Source organism: Larus michahellis, chromosome 4 (genome assembly GCF_964199755.1).
Source record: "Larus michahellis chromosome 4, bLarMic1.1, whole genome shotgun sequence".
NCBI classification, from domain to species: Eukaryota; Metazoa; Chordata; class Aves; order Charadriiformes; family Laridae; genus Larus; species Larus michahellis.
Genome location: NC_133899.1, coordinates 42,556,342 through 42,573,252, shown reverse-complemented (window position 1 = coordinate 42,573,252; position 16,911 = coordinate 42,556,342). Strand labels below are relative to the sequence as shown.

Below are 16,911 nucleotides of genomic sequence, written 5' to 3'. Positions count from 1 at the left end.
CAAAGCATTTCTAGTTCTGCAGTTACGTACTGGAATACTGTGTCCAGCTGTGGAGCCCTCAGCACAAGAAGGACATGGACCTGTTGGAGTGGGTCCAGAGGAGGGCCACGAAGATGATCAAAAGGCTGGAGCACCTCTCCTGTGATGACAGGCTGAGAGAGTTGGGGTTGTTCAGCCTGGAGAAGAGAAGGCTCCAGGGAGACCTTATAGCGGCCTTCCAGTACCTGAAGAGGGCCTACAAGAAAGCTGGGGAGGGGCTGTTTGCAAGGGCATGTAGCGATAGGCTGAGGGGCAATGGTTTTAAACTAGAGCAGGGCAGGTTTAGATTAGACATTAGGAAGAAGTTCTTTACAATGAGGGTGGTGAGACACTGGAACAGGTTGCCCAGAGAGGTGGGGAGGGACTCTTTATCAGGAAGTGTAGTGATAGGATGAGGGGTAACAGTATTAAACTGAAAGATGGTAGATTTCAATTAGGTATTAGGAAGAAATGCTTTACTGTGAGGGTGGTGAGGCACTGGAACAGGGTGCCCAGAGAAGCTGTGGATGCCCCATCCCTGGAAGTGTTCAAGGCCAGGCTGGATGGGCCTTATGGGAGGTGTCCCTGCCCATTGGCAGGGGGCTTGGAACTAGATGCTCTTTAAGGTCCCTTCCAACCCAAACTATTCTATGATTCTATATGATATGGAAAAGAAAATGAGTCCCTATGGAGAGGTTGCAGACTAAAGTTCACTGTTCATGGAACCCTGCACCATAAACCACATGAAGCCAGCAGATCACATTGAATCACAGTGGTTTTGTTAGAAAGAGGATAATTGTATTTTACACAAACAGGTACAGAGTCATAGAATCATAGAATGTGCTGGGTTGGAAGGGACCTTTAAAGGTCATCTAGAGCAACCCCCCTGCAGTAAGCAGGGACATCTTTAACTAGATCAGGTTGCTCAGAGCCTCATCAAGTCTGGCCTTGAATGTGTCCAGGAATGGGGCCTCCACCACCTCTCTGGGCAACCTGTTCCAGTGTCTCACCACCCTCATTGTGAAGAAACTTCTTCTTAATGTCTGATCTAAACCTACCCCACTCTAGTTTGAAACTATTACCCCTTGTCCTATGACTCTACTCCATGATAAAGAGTCCCTCCCCATCTTTCCTGTAGGCCCCCTTCAGGTACTGGAAGGCTGCTATAAGGTCTCCCTGGAGCCTTCTCTTCTCCAGGCTGAACAACCACAACTCTCTAAGCCTGTCTTCACAGGAGACGTGCTCCATCCCTCTGATCATCTTTGTGCCTGCTCTGCTGGACTTGTGCCAAGAGATCCATGTCCTTCTGGACATATGCTATAATATGCTATGTAAAATCTACATTGCAAGTTAATAGGAGAAATCTTGCACAGGAAGAGGCTTTACCCACACACTGCAGTCTGTCTAAAGAGATTATTCAAAGCCATGTATGGGGACATAGACAGGGTGTGTGATTGTGAATAGAAAACAATTCCTTCCTGCCCAGCAGATCCATCACCTTTACTTCTCTTTCTTATTGTTCTGATGTATTGCTGCAGCCCAGTTAATACATAAGTCAATACATAAATCAATCAGACATAAAGAGACACCAGGGAAAAAAAAAAAAGAGAAGTCTCTGCTCCACTGTGATAAGTATTTGTGGAAAGATATGTCAAAAAGGGACCATGTGCTTCTAAAAAAATATTTTCCTTTGATCCTGGTTTCAAATGGCCTCTGGACCTAGACTCAGAAGCTGGAGAAACTGTTAAAGAAGGCATTTAGTGAGCAGAAACCTCCTGCCAATTCTAACAGGTTTTTAAAAACGGAAACAAGTGGAGCCAAAGTTCAAAGACTGCAAACTCAGATAATGAAAAGTTGCTTTCCTAAATGGCCTCATGCAACAATATTTTAAAAAATAAGAATAAAGAGATGCATATAACTGCTAACTAATTCGGAGACAGGAGAGGATTCACACAGATCACTCTTCCCTGCAGGTTCAGTAAGGATGCTGCTGGTCAGCTATTTAAATATAGAATCATAGCATCATAGAATCATTGAGGTTGGAAAAGACCCTTAAGATGATTGAGTCCAACCGTGAAGCTAACACTACCAAGTCCATCACTAAACCATATCCCTAAGCACCACATCTACGTATCTTTTAAATACCTCCAGGGATGGTGACGCAACCACATCCCTGGGCAGCCTGTTCCAATGCTTGTCAACCCTTTCAGTGAAGCAGTTTTTCCTAATATCCAGTCTAAACCTCCCCTGGTGCAACTTGAGGCTGTTTCCTCTTGTCCTAACACTTGTTACTTGGGAGAAGAGACTGACCCCCAAGTCACTACAGCCTCCTTTCAGGTAGTTGTAGAGAGTGGAAAGGTCTCCCCTCGGTCTCCTTTTCTCCAGACTAAATAACCCCACTTCCCTCAGCAGCTTCTTATAGGACTGGTGCTGTAAACCTTTCACCAGCTTTGTTGCCCTTCTTGGGATGCACTCCAGCACCTCAATGTCTTTCTTGTAGCGAGGGGCCCAAAACTCAACACAGTATTTGAGGTGCAGCCTCACTGACGCTGAGTACAGTGATATGATTGCTCCCCTAGTCATGCTGGCCACACTACTTCTGATACAGGCCAGGATGCTGTTGGCCGCTTTGGCCACCTGCGCACACTGCTGGCTTATATTCAGCCAGCTGTCGACCAACACCCCCAGGTCCTTTTCCACTGAGCAGCTCTCCAGCCACTCTTCCCCACACCTGTAGGTCTGCATGAGGGTTGTTGTGACCCAAGCGCAGGACCCAGCACTTGGCCTTCCTGAATCTCATACCGTTGTCCTCGGCCCATCGATCCAGCCTGTCCAGAGCCTGTCCCTCTGTAGAGCCATCCTACCCTCAAACAGATCGACACTCTGACCCATCTGCAAACTTACTGAGGGTGCTCTCGATCCCTTTGTCCAGATCATTGATAAAGACATTAAACAGAACTGACCCCAATACTGAGCGCTGGAGCACACCACTTATGACCTGCCACCAACTGCATTTAACTCCATTCACCACAACGCTTTGGGCCCAGCCATCCAGACAGTTTTTTACCCAGTTTTTTACCCAATAAAGAGTATGCCCGTCCAAGCTAGGAGCAGCCAGTTTCTCCATGAGAATGGTGTGGGAAACAGTGTCAAAGGCTTTACAAAAGTCCAGGTAAACAACATCCACAGCCTTTTCCTCCACCACTAAGCAGGTCACCTTGTCATAGAGGGAGATCAGGTTAGTCAAGCAGGACATGTCTTTCATAAACCCGTGCTGAGTGGGCCTGATGACCTGGTTGTCCTGATATGATTATGATTAAACTCATTCATATGATAATGTTAAACTCACAGAACGTATACTAAATGCTAACTCAGAGGAAACAACATGATTTTAAGATGATCCAGGGAAAAAAGTTCTTCTCCTATTGCAAAAAGGCAAGTCATGCTTCAGGGTGTTGCTTGTAATACCAGTCCCCAGGTCAAATCAGGCTCTATGGTAAATGACTAAATCTCCACTCAGAATTCATTAATGTCTTACAAATTACAAGAAAAAGTCTACATAATGCAGTTAAAATTCAATAGACGGGCTTAGTGGCAGCAAGAGGCTTAAAATAAACCCCTTGTTAATGCAAACTAAAGCTTATGTTACTCTTGTTTGTAGTAGTTTTGTGTATTTGTTTTAATTTCTTTTTTATTTTTGTGGAGAGGCTGAGCCCTGACCACATATTTTATCGATGTAAAATACAGTGTTTTAACAACTGGACATCGCATCGCAGGAGTGATGCCAAAGCTAATGTATACTTTGCACAATAGAAGGATTTTAGCTGTTTCCCCTGCATGGCCTGTCATATTGTATCTGTATATCATGAGCTTTACTAGCTCCACTGTGGTTTGAAAAATATATCTAATCTAAGAAAATAAACCCCAACACTACAGCACATGCCACAGCACAGTGGAACAATATAGTCCCAGACTGTCTCCCAAAAGAAGCTCAGCAGCTATTGTCTTGATACAATTAATTAAAGCAGCAGACAACTCTATTTCAACTCAAACTAGAAGTTTCTTGTTAAACTGATGCTTTAGCCCTAATTTCACAAGAGTTGCTGCAGATGAAGTAGACACTTTCCTAAATATGGGATAGGAGTAAGCTCATCATGTGGGGTGAGCAGATCCATACTCTCTCTTTCTGTCTTGAACATAGCACATGATCTTGAATCATCACGTGTTACAGTCTCTCTCCAGGGAAAGGGGAAGAGATACAACCCTGATCCAAGTCATGCTGCTAACAAATATTCTTCAGGGCAGATTAAGCTCTCATTTACTCCCATGCAATTCCACTGATTGCTAGGACAACCTCTGTCAATGAGGATTCACCAAGATTACTATGCACCAAACTTCATAATACTACTTTTTACTAAATTTGAATTTTCAACTGTGACTACATTTGAACCACCTGTCTGAGGTGGTTGTCGAGAAGACATTTGCAGCTCATTCACTTTTTAGTCTGAGGCCAAGAAAGCTAGTTCAACTTCTGACACGCACACACACCCACACACATCCCTTTTTATTTTTTTTTCCTTAGAAAGGCCAGTCTTCCTAGGCACAACTGAACAAGTACTGACATTTGTGCTTGCTGTTTACTCATTGCTTCACAAGAGAGCAGTGTTTGGTTTGACAGTAAACATCTAACTCAAGATATGTTCTTAGGCTCTGAACTGAAACCTAAGCCAATCTGTCCAAAGCTGTTTTCTCTCTTGCTACTTAGATTGAAGTAATTGCTACAAAACATAAACCAGTGTTTTTTTCAGTCAGTACTGCTCCCAGTGCTGTTCATCAATGACCTGGATGAGGGGACAGAGTGCACCCACAGCAAGTTTGCTGATGACACAAAGCTAGGAGGAGTGGCTGACACACCAGAAGGCTGTGCTGCCATACAGCAAGACCTGGACAGGCTGGAGAGTTGGGCAAAGAGGAATCTTATGAAATTCAACAAGGGCAAGTGTAGGGTGCTGCACCTGGGGAGGAATAACCCCATGCACCAGTACAGGTTGGGTGCTGACCTGCTGGAGAGCAGCTCTGTGGAAAGAGACCTGGGAGTCCTGGTGGACAACAGGATGACCATGAGCCAGCAATGTGCCCTTGTGGCCAAGAAGGCCAATGGCATCCTGGGATGCATCAAGAAGAGTGTGGCCAGCAGGTGGAGGGAGGTCATCCTCCCCCTCTACTCTGCCTTGGTGAGGCCTCATCTGGAGTACTGTGTCCAGTTCTGGGCTCTCTGGTTCAAGAAGGACAGGGAACTGCTGGAGAGGGTGCAGCAGAGACCTACCAAGATGATGAGGGGACTGGAACACCTCTCTTATGAAGAAAGGCTGAGGGACTTGGGTCTTTTTAGTCTGGAAAAAAGACGACTGAGGGGGGACCTTATGAATGCTTATAAATACTTAAAGGGTGGGTATCAGGAGGATGGGGCCAGGCTCTTTTCAGTGGTGCCCAGTGACAGGCCAAGAGGTAATGGGCACAAACTTGAGCATAGAAAGTTCCACCTAAACATGAGGAGGAACTTCTTTACTTTGAGGGTGGCAGAGCACGGGAACAGGCTGCCCAGAGAGGTGGTGGAGTCTCCGTCTCTGGAGACATCCAAAACCCACCTGGATGCCTTCCTGCGCAACCTGCTCTAGGTCACCCTGTTCTGGCAGGGGGGTTGGACTTGATTATCTCCAGAGGTCCCTTCCAACCCCTATCATTCTGTGATTCTGTGATTCATGGTATTCCAGGAAGAAAATGCTATTTCCCTAAATCCTCCCTAAATACTTTGCTGAAACCCTGACTCTCTACTAAATAACCCTTAATAAACCTCAAAGAGCTATTTTGCCAGGTCCCAAAAATGTATCATTATTCACTGTCCTACTCTAAAATAGGCATTTGCTATGCTAACAAGAACCCCTCCTCTAAACAGCTCACCATCTCCCAGAACTAAAGACCAAATTAATTTCCAGGTAGTACTAACCAAAGCAGAGTTATTATACTGAGAATTACCTGCTTGATCAATTGACACAGCTGAAATACCTTATACAGATTAAACACTGTCGCTACTAATTTACCCTGTCCACGGCATCTGTTTTCACCATGATCTTTGCCTACATTTTTCATTTAGATGCAAGATTATTTTTTCCCTCTAGTCTATACTCTAGGTTTATGCCAAACCGGGTGAGTATTTGAGAGATGCAGAGTTCTTTCCCCATAACTGACTGAAAAGAAAGGGCCATTGTCACTCAAGCACTGTGTATGTAAATTGTTAACCTTTAACTTTTGTGAGGAAAGGAGTTATATTTGGTAACCAAGGAAAAGAAGCAAACAGTTTTTCCAACCTTTTAGGCCTAGAAACTTCAGTGGGAATACGAGAAGGAAAGAAGCAGTTGAAAAGAAATAGAACAGCAGATTTTCCCAGAGGGAGGTAAAATAAAACGTAAGAAAAATGCTTGGAGGAAATAGGAACAAAAAGTCCTAGGGATGTTGGTGTTTTAATAACTTGTTTTCCTGCATTTTGACACCATTATGTGTAGCAACCAGCAAGAGAAACAGACTACAGCTTCAAAATTGCAGATTAACTCATATAGCACTGTATATCTCACATGAAAAACTAACTGTAAATATTTAGATAATCTAAATAATAATAAAATTATTATATAATTTTATAATATATTATATATATTATACATTATATATATTTTTTATATATATGTATTTATATAATAAAAACCTGGTGCATAGTGTGGGGATGAGGGACAGTGGAAAGAGCAAGTAGCTAACTTCTTGATTATTCAGGCAAGAGGTTGTTTCTTTGCTTAAAAGGCAGTAAAATTGCAGTTTAATTTCTGTTAGTGCACTTACGTAATTGCCTTGGCAGAGTAGAGCATATTTGAAGTTGTTGAAAATACAGATTGTATTCACTTTGAGACACTACGGTACTGTCCTAAGGTGGATAAAAATAAATCTCCTGGGCTCAAAAGGGTTCCTCTCCTTTTCTAGGGATAAGTGCTGCCTCAAAAGGGAGAAGGATAGGTGATGTTGGGCTAGGCAGAAGATCATACTCAATCATTCAAAAGCCACCACATACATCTAGTTCTTGGTATGTGCCGTTTCATGTGACTACACATTCTCCAATATTTGGTTCATTTTTTTGTAAATCCTGTCAGTGTTTTCAAGTGCCTGTAGTTGGTAGAAAATATTATCTTCTTTGAAGGTCTCAGTTCTTAAAGCTCTCTGTGGGCCTATTTTGGAGCTTAACTGTTTGGCTTCTTGTCACTATGACATATGAAAATAATGAGCAGAATTAATTTATATTATCATCTTCTGGCTCCAGTGAAGTTAGACTAAAAGAGGTTTTGGTCTCATGGGTTTCAGATGAGCATTCAGAATGCTTCGTTTGTTTCAATAGCCGTAGAAGTTCAGTGTAGTGGAACAATGATTTATTTAACCAAGGTAATAATTTGCAAGTTTTGAAAGACCGCAAATGCTAAAATGCATTCTGCACGATTTTGTGGTACTTACCTATGCACAGAGGTGCCATTAACATAGAGATTGTATTAACAGTGTTCGGTTGCGTAGGAGGAGCTCACGTTGTTGGTACACTTCTGGCTTTGTGTTTGAGTCCCAGCACTGCACATGAGTTGGGGTGCAGTCAAGCTCCACTCTGTCATGCATTAATTTTTTCCTTCAGCAAGAAAATCTGAAGCACAAGAAAGCCTTATACATATTTAAACTCCTTCCCTGCATGCTTTAACATGGTACTGTGGCTTTCATGGTGTCGGTAAGCTGTGCATGTGAGCATGCACTAATGTGCACTAATGTCGGCAGAGGAGTGGGACACATTCCGGGGAATCTGGCTACATAAGGGCCCAGATTCTGCCCTAACTTACATCTGTGCATCTTCCACTGACTTCAGTAGGAACTTCTTGCGGTTATGTCATTATGTGACTGCAGGTTTCAGGTGCAAAACGTTCTGCATTCTGACAGAGCTAAATATCATTTACAAGATGCGAATAGAGGCACAAAAACAGCACAAGGAGGATGACTCAGTCCATAAGGCACAAGTTCATTTATATGATTCAGAGGTCAAACAGATTTTCATCTTCAAGTAATTAGATAGAAAATTTCTCATGCAAAATATTGGTTTTGTCATGTGCTACACAAGAAGCTTCTCTTATCCTTTGCAGAAGGTTTTTATTTCATTATTGTTTTTCCTCCTCTTCCCCACCACAACACACTCAAAAGCCTGGAACAGTACTTTGTCTCTGGTCTGTGATAAAAATCTCATTGCTAAGAGCAGTGCTAACAATGCAAATGCTTAGATTTTTATCCTTTGTGGTAACATTTTTCATGTGGTATTAATCTGTCAACGCTTTTTGTAACAGATCTGCATGGTTAGCATATTTCGGTATTGGGTCTTTTTCTTTAAAAAACACATACCAAGCAGAATTTCAGTCCATGCTGAAGGTTCACTTACGATCTTGAAGAACTGGAGAGTGTAAAACCCGTATTTTGCACTTGAGGGAAGCACACAATATGGTATTGAGTTCCTGGAAATTTAGGAATGTCCTTAAAGAGTTTCATGTCCTCATTTCCTTCTCTTCTCAGAGGGTATTTAGATATCTACATTTTACATGGCTGAACTTTTGAAGAAGATGGTTGTTACCATGCAAAAGCTCTGTGTTGTTTGACCACATCAGGCAGCACTTAGGAGTGGATGGGAATAGAAATAAGGCATGAATACAAGAGCAGGACCAGAGGCCTGCTTCTGTATAGGAGGACTTATTTCAGCAATGGTGTCAGTGGAATGATACGCTTCCACTGTCTGTGAATTAGAGAAAAGGCCCGCAGATGGGGAAGCAGGTATTTGTGAGGTGGCTTTCCTTTGGAAGGTATGAAGCTATAGGCATGGCATCAGATGGGAAAGGGTCCAGGAAACCAGACAAAATGTAGCCCAAAGCAAAATCCTAGAAGGACATGTAACATCATCAAGTGCTTCTGTTTACTGATCCATTCCGGTTCTGCCCAATCATTTCCTAATGGCAGAGTCTCTAAGATTTTCTTTTGAAATTCTTTCAGCTATCCATTTTTCAAAGTTTCAGAGGAATATATAATCAACAAACCTGTGGTGAATAATAGGTCTAAAAAAGTTATACATTCATGTTCAGAATGCAAGTGAAACTAGATGTAATCCCCGGTTGCAAAGTTTGGATCCCAAGTCCCTTGATTTTGTGACACACTTCCATCAGTAATTTCACGGCTTTGTGGCCCATGTGCGTGAAAAATGCAAACATCTCATCTTTCTCATAATTCCTCAAATAACTGCTATACACATTGTCCCCTGGTTAATCCTTTTTTAACAACCAAATGTATTGGAAAGAAATGCTGTTTCACTTTGAAAGGGAAAATCATTAAATTATTTGCATCAAAATGTCTGAATTCTTGTCACGGGTCTAATCATAACTTTCTGTTGAGAAACTTTATGAAGACAACAAGCTACACTGTATATAACAAAAAAAAAAATTTGATTCCCTGGAAATGGTTTAGTACTGAGAACATCGAAACTTTATATAGCTTTTCAGACTTGTTTTAGTTCTGTAGACCTCAGACTACTGTTGTAGAGGAAGATTTGGTTTCCTTTTTCTAAAATCTTGCCCTAGTATGGCAAGATCTCAAAAAATATATTTTCTTGATAATAAAAAATTTGTTCATTACCCATTTCTCATATTTAAGTAGACAGCCTTAACTTTTAAGGAAACTGTGTTTTACTTGTAGTCATATTTTTAGTATTTTTTTCAAGTACATTTTAATATTTTGTATATGAAAAGGGAGTCTATTCCTAATGATTTCTCAGGCATTGAGAAAGTTAGAGGTAGGGCTTTCAAAGTCCTGCATTATGTGCATATCACTTACCCAAATATAAAATAGAGTTAGTCAAAAAACTTTTTCCTCTAAACACTGCCAGTTCAATGAAACCAAAGATTTTCTTGGGGAATGCATAGTTTTCTCACTAATTTTCAGTGGCAGTTGTTCAAGTCTCATTAGAACCAAGTTGAAAAAGATTCTTTTGACCTCAGCATTCTGACTATATTACAATAAAATGTTAATATTGAAGTGAAACATTTTGGGAAGATTAAACAAAATATTCTGGAATGCTTTATTTTGCAAATAAATCCTCATTTTTAAACCTTTTCCTGAATTGGAATTAAATAAGGTATTAAAATCTGCATTTTCCTGCTAATAGAAACTGTGTTCTTCAGCCGTCTCTCCTACTTAAGTAGACAGCCATGATCTGTGGGGAAACTGAATTTTCCAGCTCAAGACTAATAGTTTAGCCCATGAGACAGTTGGGATGATATGTCATTCATTCTGTTTACATCTCCAGCATTTGAGAGATAACCACAAAAAATACTTTAAAGGCAACACCTTTAGAAAAAGAAACTATTGCTGTTTCAGAAACTTCTTCAGAGCAGTAAATATACAGTGTTTGTAAAATGTGGGTAGCAATGGAATATGCATCAGATTCCCCACTTACAGATGATGGAAGTAATCCAGACTTTCCTTTCACTTCTGGCATCTTGTGCTATAACTTTTACTTGTTTTTAATTTTTCATTCTAGTGCCAACAATATGCCTAAGCAAGTAGAAGTGCGGATGCATGAGAGTCATTTAAGTCCAGCGGAGCACAGATCCAGGAACATATGTGTGCAGTTCTGCCAGTCGCTCCACAGGAATCTGCTCCTGACTCTTACTGTATTCGGTAAGATACGTCTGCTGGTCTGGACATACTGTCTTTATCTGTATTTGCTCATGTAGTACCACAGACCCTGTCTGTGGTCATCGGCTGTTCCAGTAGAACAGCCAGAAAGTAAAGAGGACTCCCATAGGCATTGTTGCCTTAGTTCAGGTGTGCAGGTTGTTACTGACACAGCACAGAGCAACACGCCACTGAGATACATTCTATACCTGGTTTTGATTGGAGTGTGATCAAAGTCCCAAGGCCAGTCAGATCAATGTCATTCGGTAGAACGAAATACACTACACATTTTTTCCTCTCAGTTACTTGAAAAAAAGATAAAAACTCTTCAAAATTTCTTTTCCTTCATCTTTTATCTTTCAGTTCACGCTCCGCTGCTTTTAAGGTTTATCCCCCTCTCTGTAGCTGTAAGCCAGCGCTCCATGATCTCATCCTGAATGTTGCCTCTGGCTTTAGCAGCTTCCAAATATGGAACAATTTGACATTTTATTGTGGTTTATTGGCTCTTTGCCTGTTTCTTTTTCACTCAAAGCCTAACAGCCAAATGCAACAAATTCATAGACATACTCTATTTTGTTATTGTTTGAAAGACCAGCTGCAACTGGTCTCGAGCTGCAAATTTCACATCCATATTTTTCAGCCTTCAAAACCCATACTGCTGAAGTGTTTAGATAGTATTTGCTTTGAATCATCTTTAGAAGGTGCCTGATGCAGTTCCAGAAAAAGTTTTAAAGACACATATATTTTCCATTGTATCAAACTGATACTTCAAAGAGTTATAGTTGCTGCAAATGGCAACTCAGGCTTTGCTGTCAATTTTTTATTACATTTGAGACTTGGGCTTGGGATCAGAAAAACAAAGACATCCTGAATGTAAACATAAAATATCCATTCACAAAGACCATGTTATGAAAGTAAACATGGCCTTTTTTTCCCTTAACAGCTTCAATCCTGAGAGAGGGGTTTAGCTGTTATCACTGTACAAATCCAAATAAGCGATGAAGGGATTGTTTGCGGTTTGAGAACGTTAGCACAAAGAGAAGGAGGCAGACCATCAAAGGGAAGGAGTAATAAATGAGTTCTAAGAATCAAGTTTTCTTCAATGGTAGGTGCCGTATTCCAGGTCAGGCAGTCCCTTCCAAAACCCCCCCCCAAAACCAACCTTGAATCTGTTTTCCCTAACAGACTATTCTAGCTTTCCTGCAGGGTTTTTCTTAGGCTGTAAAATATCTACTTATGCTGACCTTGTTTTCAAGTGGTACCATTCTTACGCTGAGAGCTAGCTACTATGCTCCAAAGACCTGGGTACTAACCCTGGCTCTGCTGTCAGTACTGGATGGCCTTACATAAATCACTTCGACTCTTGCTGTCTCAATTTTGCCAGCTGTAGAACAGTGATATGAATTATATTTGACTATCCCTCAATGTATTGCAAGGCCTATACAGTACTAGTAAACCTCAATAACATTGTGGCTTGCAGCAAATTTGTATTTGTAGAAGCAAAATAGTACATTAGGTGTAAGCTCAGCTGTCAGAAGATTCTGTATCAGGACTACTTCTCTTAATCATGAGATACGTGGTAAGCACGTTACAGTCTTGTATTAATCAGAAGGCTAAGCCTTCCAAAAATGTGTCTCTCTAGCAGAAGTCAGCTGCTGTGTGCAACTGTTTTTCTTTTAGGCTGTTCTTATGTGTAATCAACGTGCATTCAGGTGTATTTATGTTACCTACCTGCTCTCTTTTATTCTTCTTCCAGGTGTCATCCTGGGTGCACTGTGTGGGGGTCTTCTTCGCCTAGCATCACCTATTGACCCTGATGTCATCATGTTAATAGCTTTCCCAGGAGATATACTTATGAGGATGCTAAAAATGCTGATCCTCCCTTTGATTATATCTAGTTTAATCACAGGTATGATCTATTAGCCATAAATACTTTAAGATCCTTGCTACAGATATCGCCTGGTTTGCTTTTTGTGATGTAGGAAGAATAATAGTGTGATTCTGTTAGGGATTTTTCACTTGCAGTGTGTATTTCAGAGTTAATTTCTGATTATCTTCATTGGCTTTGATATGTAGATGGTCAAGTGAATTTATTTTCAGACACATGCCCATATACTACCTTCCTGAACATCAGAAATTTCTTACTATGCTGTTTTACTTAATTCCTGGATTGGACCTTGCAAATAAGATGACATGACATTAGTGAGCCTCGCCTACTTAAAGCTGTGGTGTCAGCCAGACTATGACCTGTTTGCAGCAATCAAGGGCAAAAGATGGTATTATGATATCTTCTCTATTTTTCAATGCCTCCTCTGCAATTAGATGGAATCTTAAATGGTTTTCTTCAAATTAGTAGCACCAGACATTGTTCACATAAGAACTGGAGACAGAAGCTTCAGGAATCTATCTAGCGGTGAGCATGTCACAAGGACAAAAGTAGGCACCTATAGGCAGTCATTAAACTTTGCAAATTATAAAGGATTTTATTTGATGATTATTAAATTGGATATTGAGTCTCAATGTATTTTTTTGTTTCTTAAAATAAAACACCTGCAGGACTGTCCGGTTTAGATGCTAAAGCAAGTGGCCGATTGGGTACAAGAGCCATGATCTACTACATGTCCACCACTATAATTGCTGCTGTGCTGGGTGTGATTTTAGTTTTAGCCATCCATCCAGGGAATCCAAAACTCAAGAAACAGCTTGGTCAAGGGAAGAAGAATGATGAAGTATCTAGTCTGGATGCTTTCTTGGATTTGATCCGAAACCTGTTTCCTGAAAATCTAGTCCAAGCATGCTTTCAGCAGGTAAATACTTCTACTCCTTGGTAAATTTTTTACTTACCAGGGATGTCTATAAAGTTAATGCCATTGTTTAGGTGAATGACAGAAATGATGATGCTAAGAGAAATACAGGTCTTAAGTCTTGAGCAGGTAAGTGAAAGAACATTATTTATAGCTGCTTTGGTTTATGTTGCAGTTATTATTTAAATTCATAACTTTTTTTTAAAGAAGAGGGTTTTTAGTTTTTTCCTCACTTTTTATACAATATATGTGGTCATGAATGCTGGCTTGGGCTGAACAGCTGATGAATTATGGGATCTTTCACCCAGGTTGAATTTGATCTTGGTTATTAGTTACAGAGCTGATGGTTCTGCAATGCCCCGTTTGTAATATATAGATGATCTTAATTCCAGCTGGTCGACAGTGGAAGCCAAAACCCAAACCTCTCATAACTTCTATTGCTGTATTAGGAGTCCAGACTAGGTAGGGATAATACCATGAAGTGGCTGACCCACCTACAGGTGGCCCCATCAGGCCAGGTTTGAAGCATGCTGGGAAAGAAGGATGCTTGCACCGTGTGTTTCTTGCTCTGTAGGTAGATATTTTTGTCTAAAAACTTTTTACCAATGCTTAATCAAAACAGCTTCACTTTGAGGGGTAAAATAAATGAAAAATGCATGCTTTCAATTTTCTGTTTAAGCATATTTCTTTTCTGTAAGCTGCTTTTCCATACAGCTAAAGTTTTTGCCAATAATGCAGACCTTTTTTTTATTATTATTATTTTGGTGAAACAGCGTTGGTTGCCAAACCTGTTCTTAAGTGTTCCTATGTGAAATTGCATTGTAGCTGGAGCTGGGGTTACGGCCAAAGAATGAAGTGAAGTGAAGGGAGAAGAGGCCATGCAGGGTGGAAGAATGGAGGGCAACCTAAACTGTGAAAAGTGCTTGGATTGCTTCACTTATTCCATGGACTTCCACATAAAAACACATAGTCCTTGGAGGTTTAAAGAGAGAACATTAAAGAATGTTCTCAGTGTTTCCAAATCATCATGGGAATGTCAGTCATGTGATCAAACTGCGGGTGGCTAAACATCACATGTAATGTGAAATGTATTTTTGCAAAACTAAGTGAGGGGAGAACAGGGTGCTTGTATTTTTTTCTTCCTTTCCCTCGTTTGAACTGTGGAAGAGAGGAGAATTAGATTACTGGTCGGTTGAAAGTGGTCATATATCTCGACAAAGGGACAGAAAGTGGAAGAAAGAAGAATTAAGCTACGCACGTCAGATAGTTTTCTTGGGACGTTAATATTGCTTTTCCAGGGTGTGATATATCAATGTTCAGGTCACTTCACTAGTTATGGATCACCAATGCCATTGATTGTTTTTTAAACTTAGTCAAAAAAGGTACTGAGCTTTTTGCTTTCCAGTGTGTGATTTTACCAGATTCCAAGCTAATTGCAAGTGAAAGCTTCTGCCACAAAGCCACCTTTCATTTGCAAAGTCATGCTCCTTCCTAAATGGAACTTGTGCCTTCTATTATCCCTTAACTCCTCAGTAGAGAGTTAGGCTTTACTTGTCTCTTTATTTAGAAGGAAAATTGACTGCTTTTAATGGTGTCAGCATATATTTTCTCTTCTTACATTTATACAGACTCTCTCAGTGAGCATTCAGTGTCTCCACGTTGCCTTGGGAGGAAGCAATTTTTTGCAGAAATCCTGTGAAGAATGATTTTGAAGGGTGCACAGCAATGGTACTGTGTAGCCATGGTCTGTGGGGAAGTTTTCTTGCATTCCCTTTTGACCAGGCAGAAAGCAATGATGAGATTTGCCTGCAATTTTGAGACAGTTCATTTGCAAACTGCACTCTGAACCATCATGGGATTTCAGGATCTCTTGAATTTTTGTGTGGTCCGTAAGAAAGTCTTAATTTATAATGAAAACTGCTATTCCAGCAGAGACCTAAGATGTGCCATGGAAGAGAATGACACTATCGTCTATAAATATGACAGTGACATTTAAATTGTTTTCTGGCCTGAGATGTTGTTGTCAGAATCTAAACTTGCTTTTAGGCTCAGCATTTTTAGTGACTGTGGCCTTGTGCAAAGAAGGGCTGAAGACCTTTGACTTAAGTGACTGTAGTGGAATTTGTGAGTGTGTAGTCTAATGTTATTAATTTCTATGACTCTGTTCTTACAATCTGGATACCTCACATACATAAAAAAAATACTGTGTTGACAGCATCGCTCAGATAAAGTTTAACTCTGAAAATGTGCAGGAATGTTCAGTTGTTTCAGGACAACTAAAGAGTTTCTCATACAAAGCTATTTAAGTTTTCTTTCTACATCCCCCTCTCTAGATTTAGACAGCAGGTTTTGAGAGAAAAGATGTACAGTACTTTAAAATCTTATGGTTTTAAAATATATGGATTGAATCTGGATCATCATCCATAGTACTACAATGTCCATCGCAAGAGGAAAGAGGTGCAAATGTTCTTTGAAAGGCTAATGCACCATTTCTGATGCCTTGCTCAAACATGTTTCTAGGAACAAGGAAGGTAGGGAGCAGATGGAAAACCATGGCAAACTGGTCATAGCTTCCTGACTATTTTCCCTGTTCCAGAGCCATGAAGAAGGGGGAAAGGTTCAAGGTGTGAAGTGAGAGGAAAACATCCCTTCTAAAAGCAGCAAGTCACAGATCTCTCTTTTTCCACTCCTTCCTCCCTTTTTTCCTAGCCATAAACTCAAGTCCATTTCTCCCCCTACCATTCCTTCCCAGGTTTCCCTTTACCCTGCCTTTCATGTGCCAGGAGGGGTCCAGATCCATCCAGATGCTAATGTCTTCTTTTTTGAATTGGCCAGATTTAATAGGTATCTGGCAGCTTTGATGATTTTCCTGTTATCTGTCGCTCATAATTAGAGAGCTCAGGGGACTGTGCGTATTCCATTTTGAGCTCTCTCAGTCACCAAGTGAAGTGTTGGATTCAAGTTAACCATCAAACCAACTATGATAACTTCAGCTGGGCAGACCATCCTGAATAACAAGCCTTACTGACGCTGTGACTGATCTTAGAAGTGCCTGGCTTTTGGTGCTAAATAAATGGTATCAACATGTAACATACAATCTGTGAAGCACCATTTGTGAACCATCTGTATAAAGGGACTAATGATCGGCAAAAGGTTACATTGTAGTTGTAAGGAACAAGTAATTGCCGTTTTCATACTAGAATCATGAGAAATACTCTCAGGACTTTGTGACACTTGGAAATATTGAAAAGCAAACTTATTTTTGGAGGAGGGGGTAAGACGTAGTGGAATGCATATCTAATTG

At 40.7% G+C, this 16,911-nt stretch overlaps 1 protein-coding gene across 3 annotated transcripts in view; it reads left to right on the top strand.

Moving 5' to 3' along the window:
* Positions 1–16,911, top strand: part of SLC1A2 (solute carrier family 1 member 2) — a 94,067-nt gene that overhangs the window by 46,527 nt on the left and 30,629 nt on the right. For all 3 annotated transcript variants that reach the window (XM_074584276.1, XM_074584273.1, XM_074584275.1), the window contains 3 exons: positions 10,667–10,806; positions 12,560–12,712; positions 13,360–13,610. In XM_074584276.1, coding sequence (XP_074440377.1) covers positions 10,677–10,806; positions 12,560–12,712; positions 13,360–13,610 — 534 coding nt within the window. In that variant the 5' untranslated portion in view covers positions 10,667–10,676. The remainder of the gene's footprint in view (positions 1–10,666; positions 10,807–12,559; positions 12,713–13,359; positions 13,611–16,911) is intronic.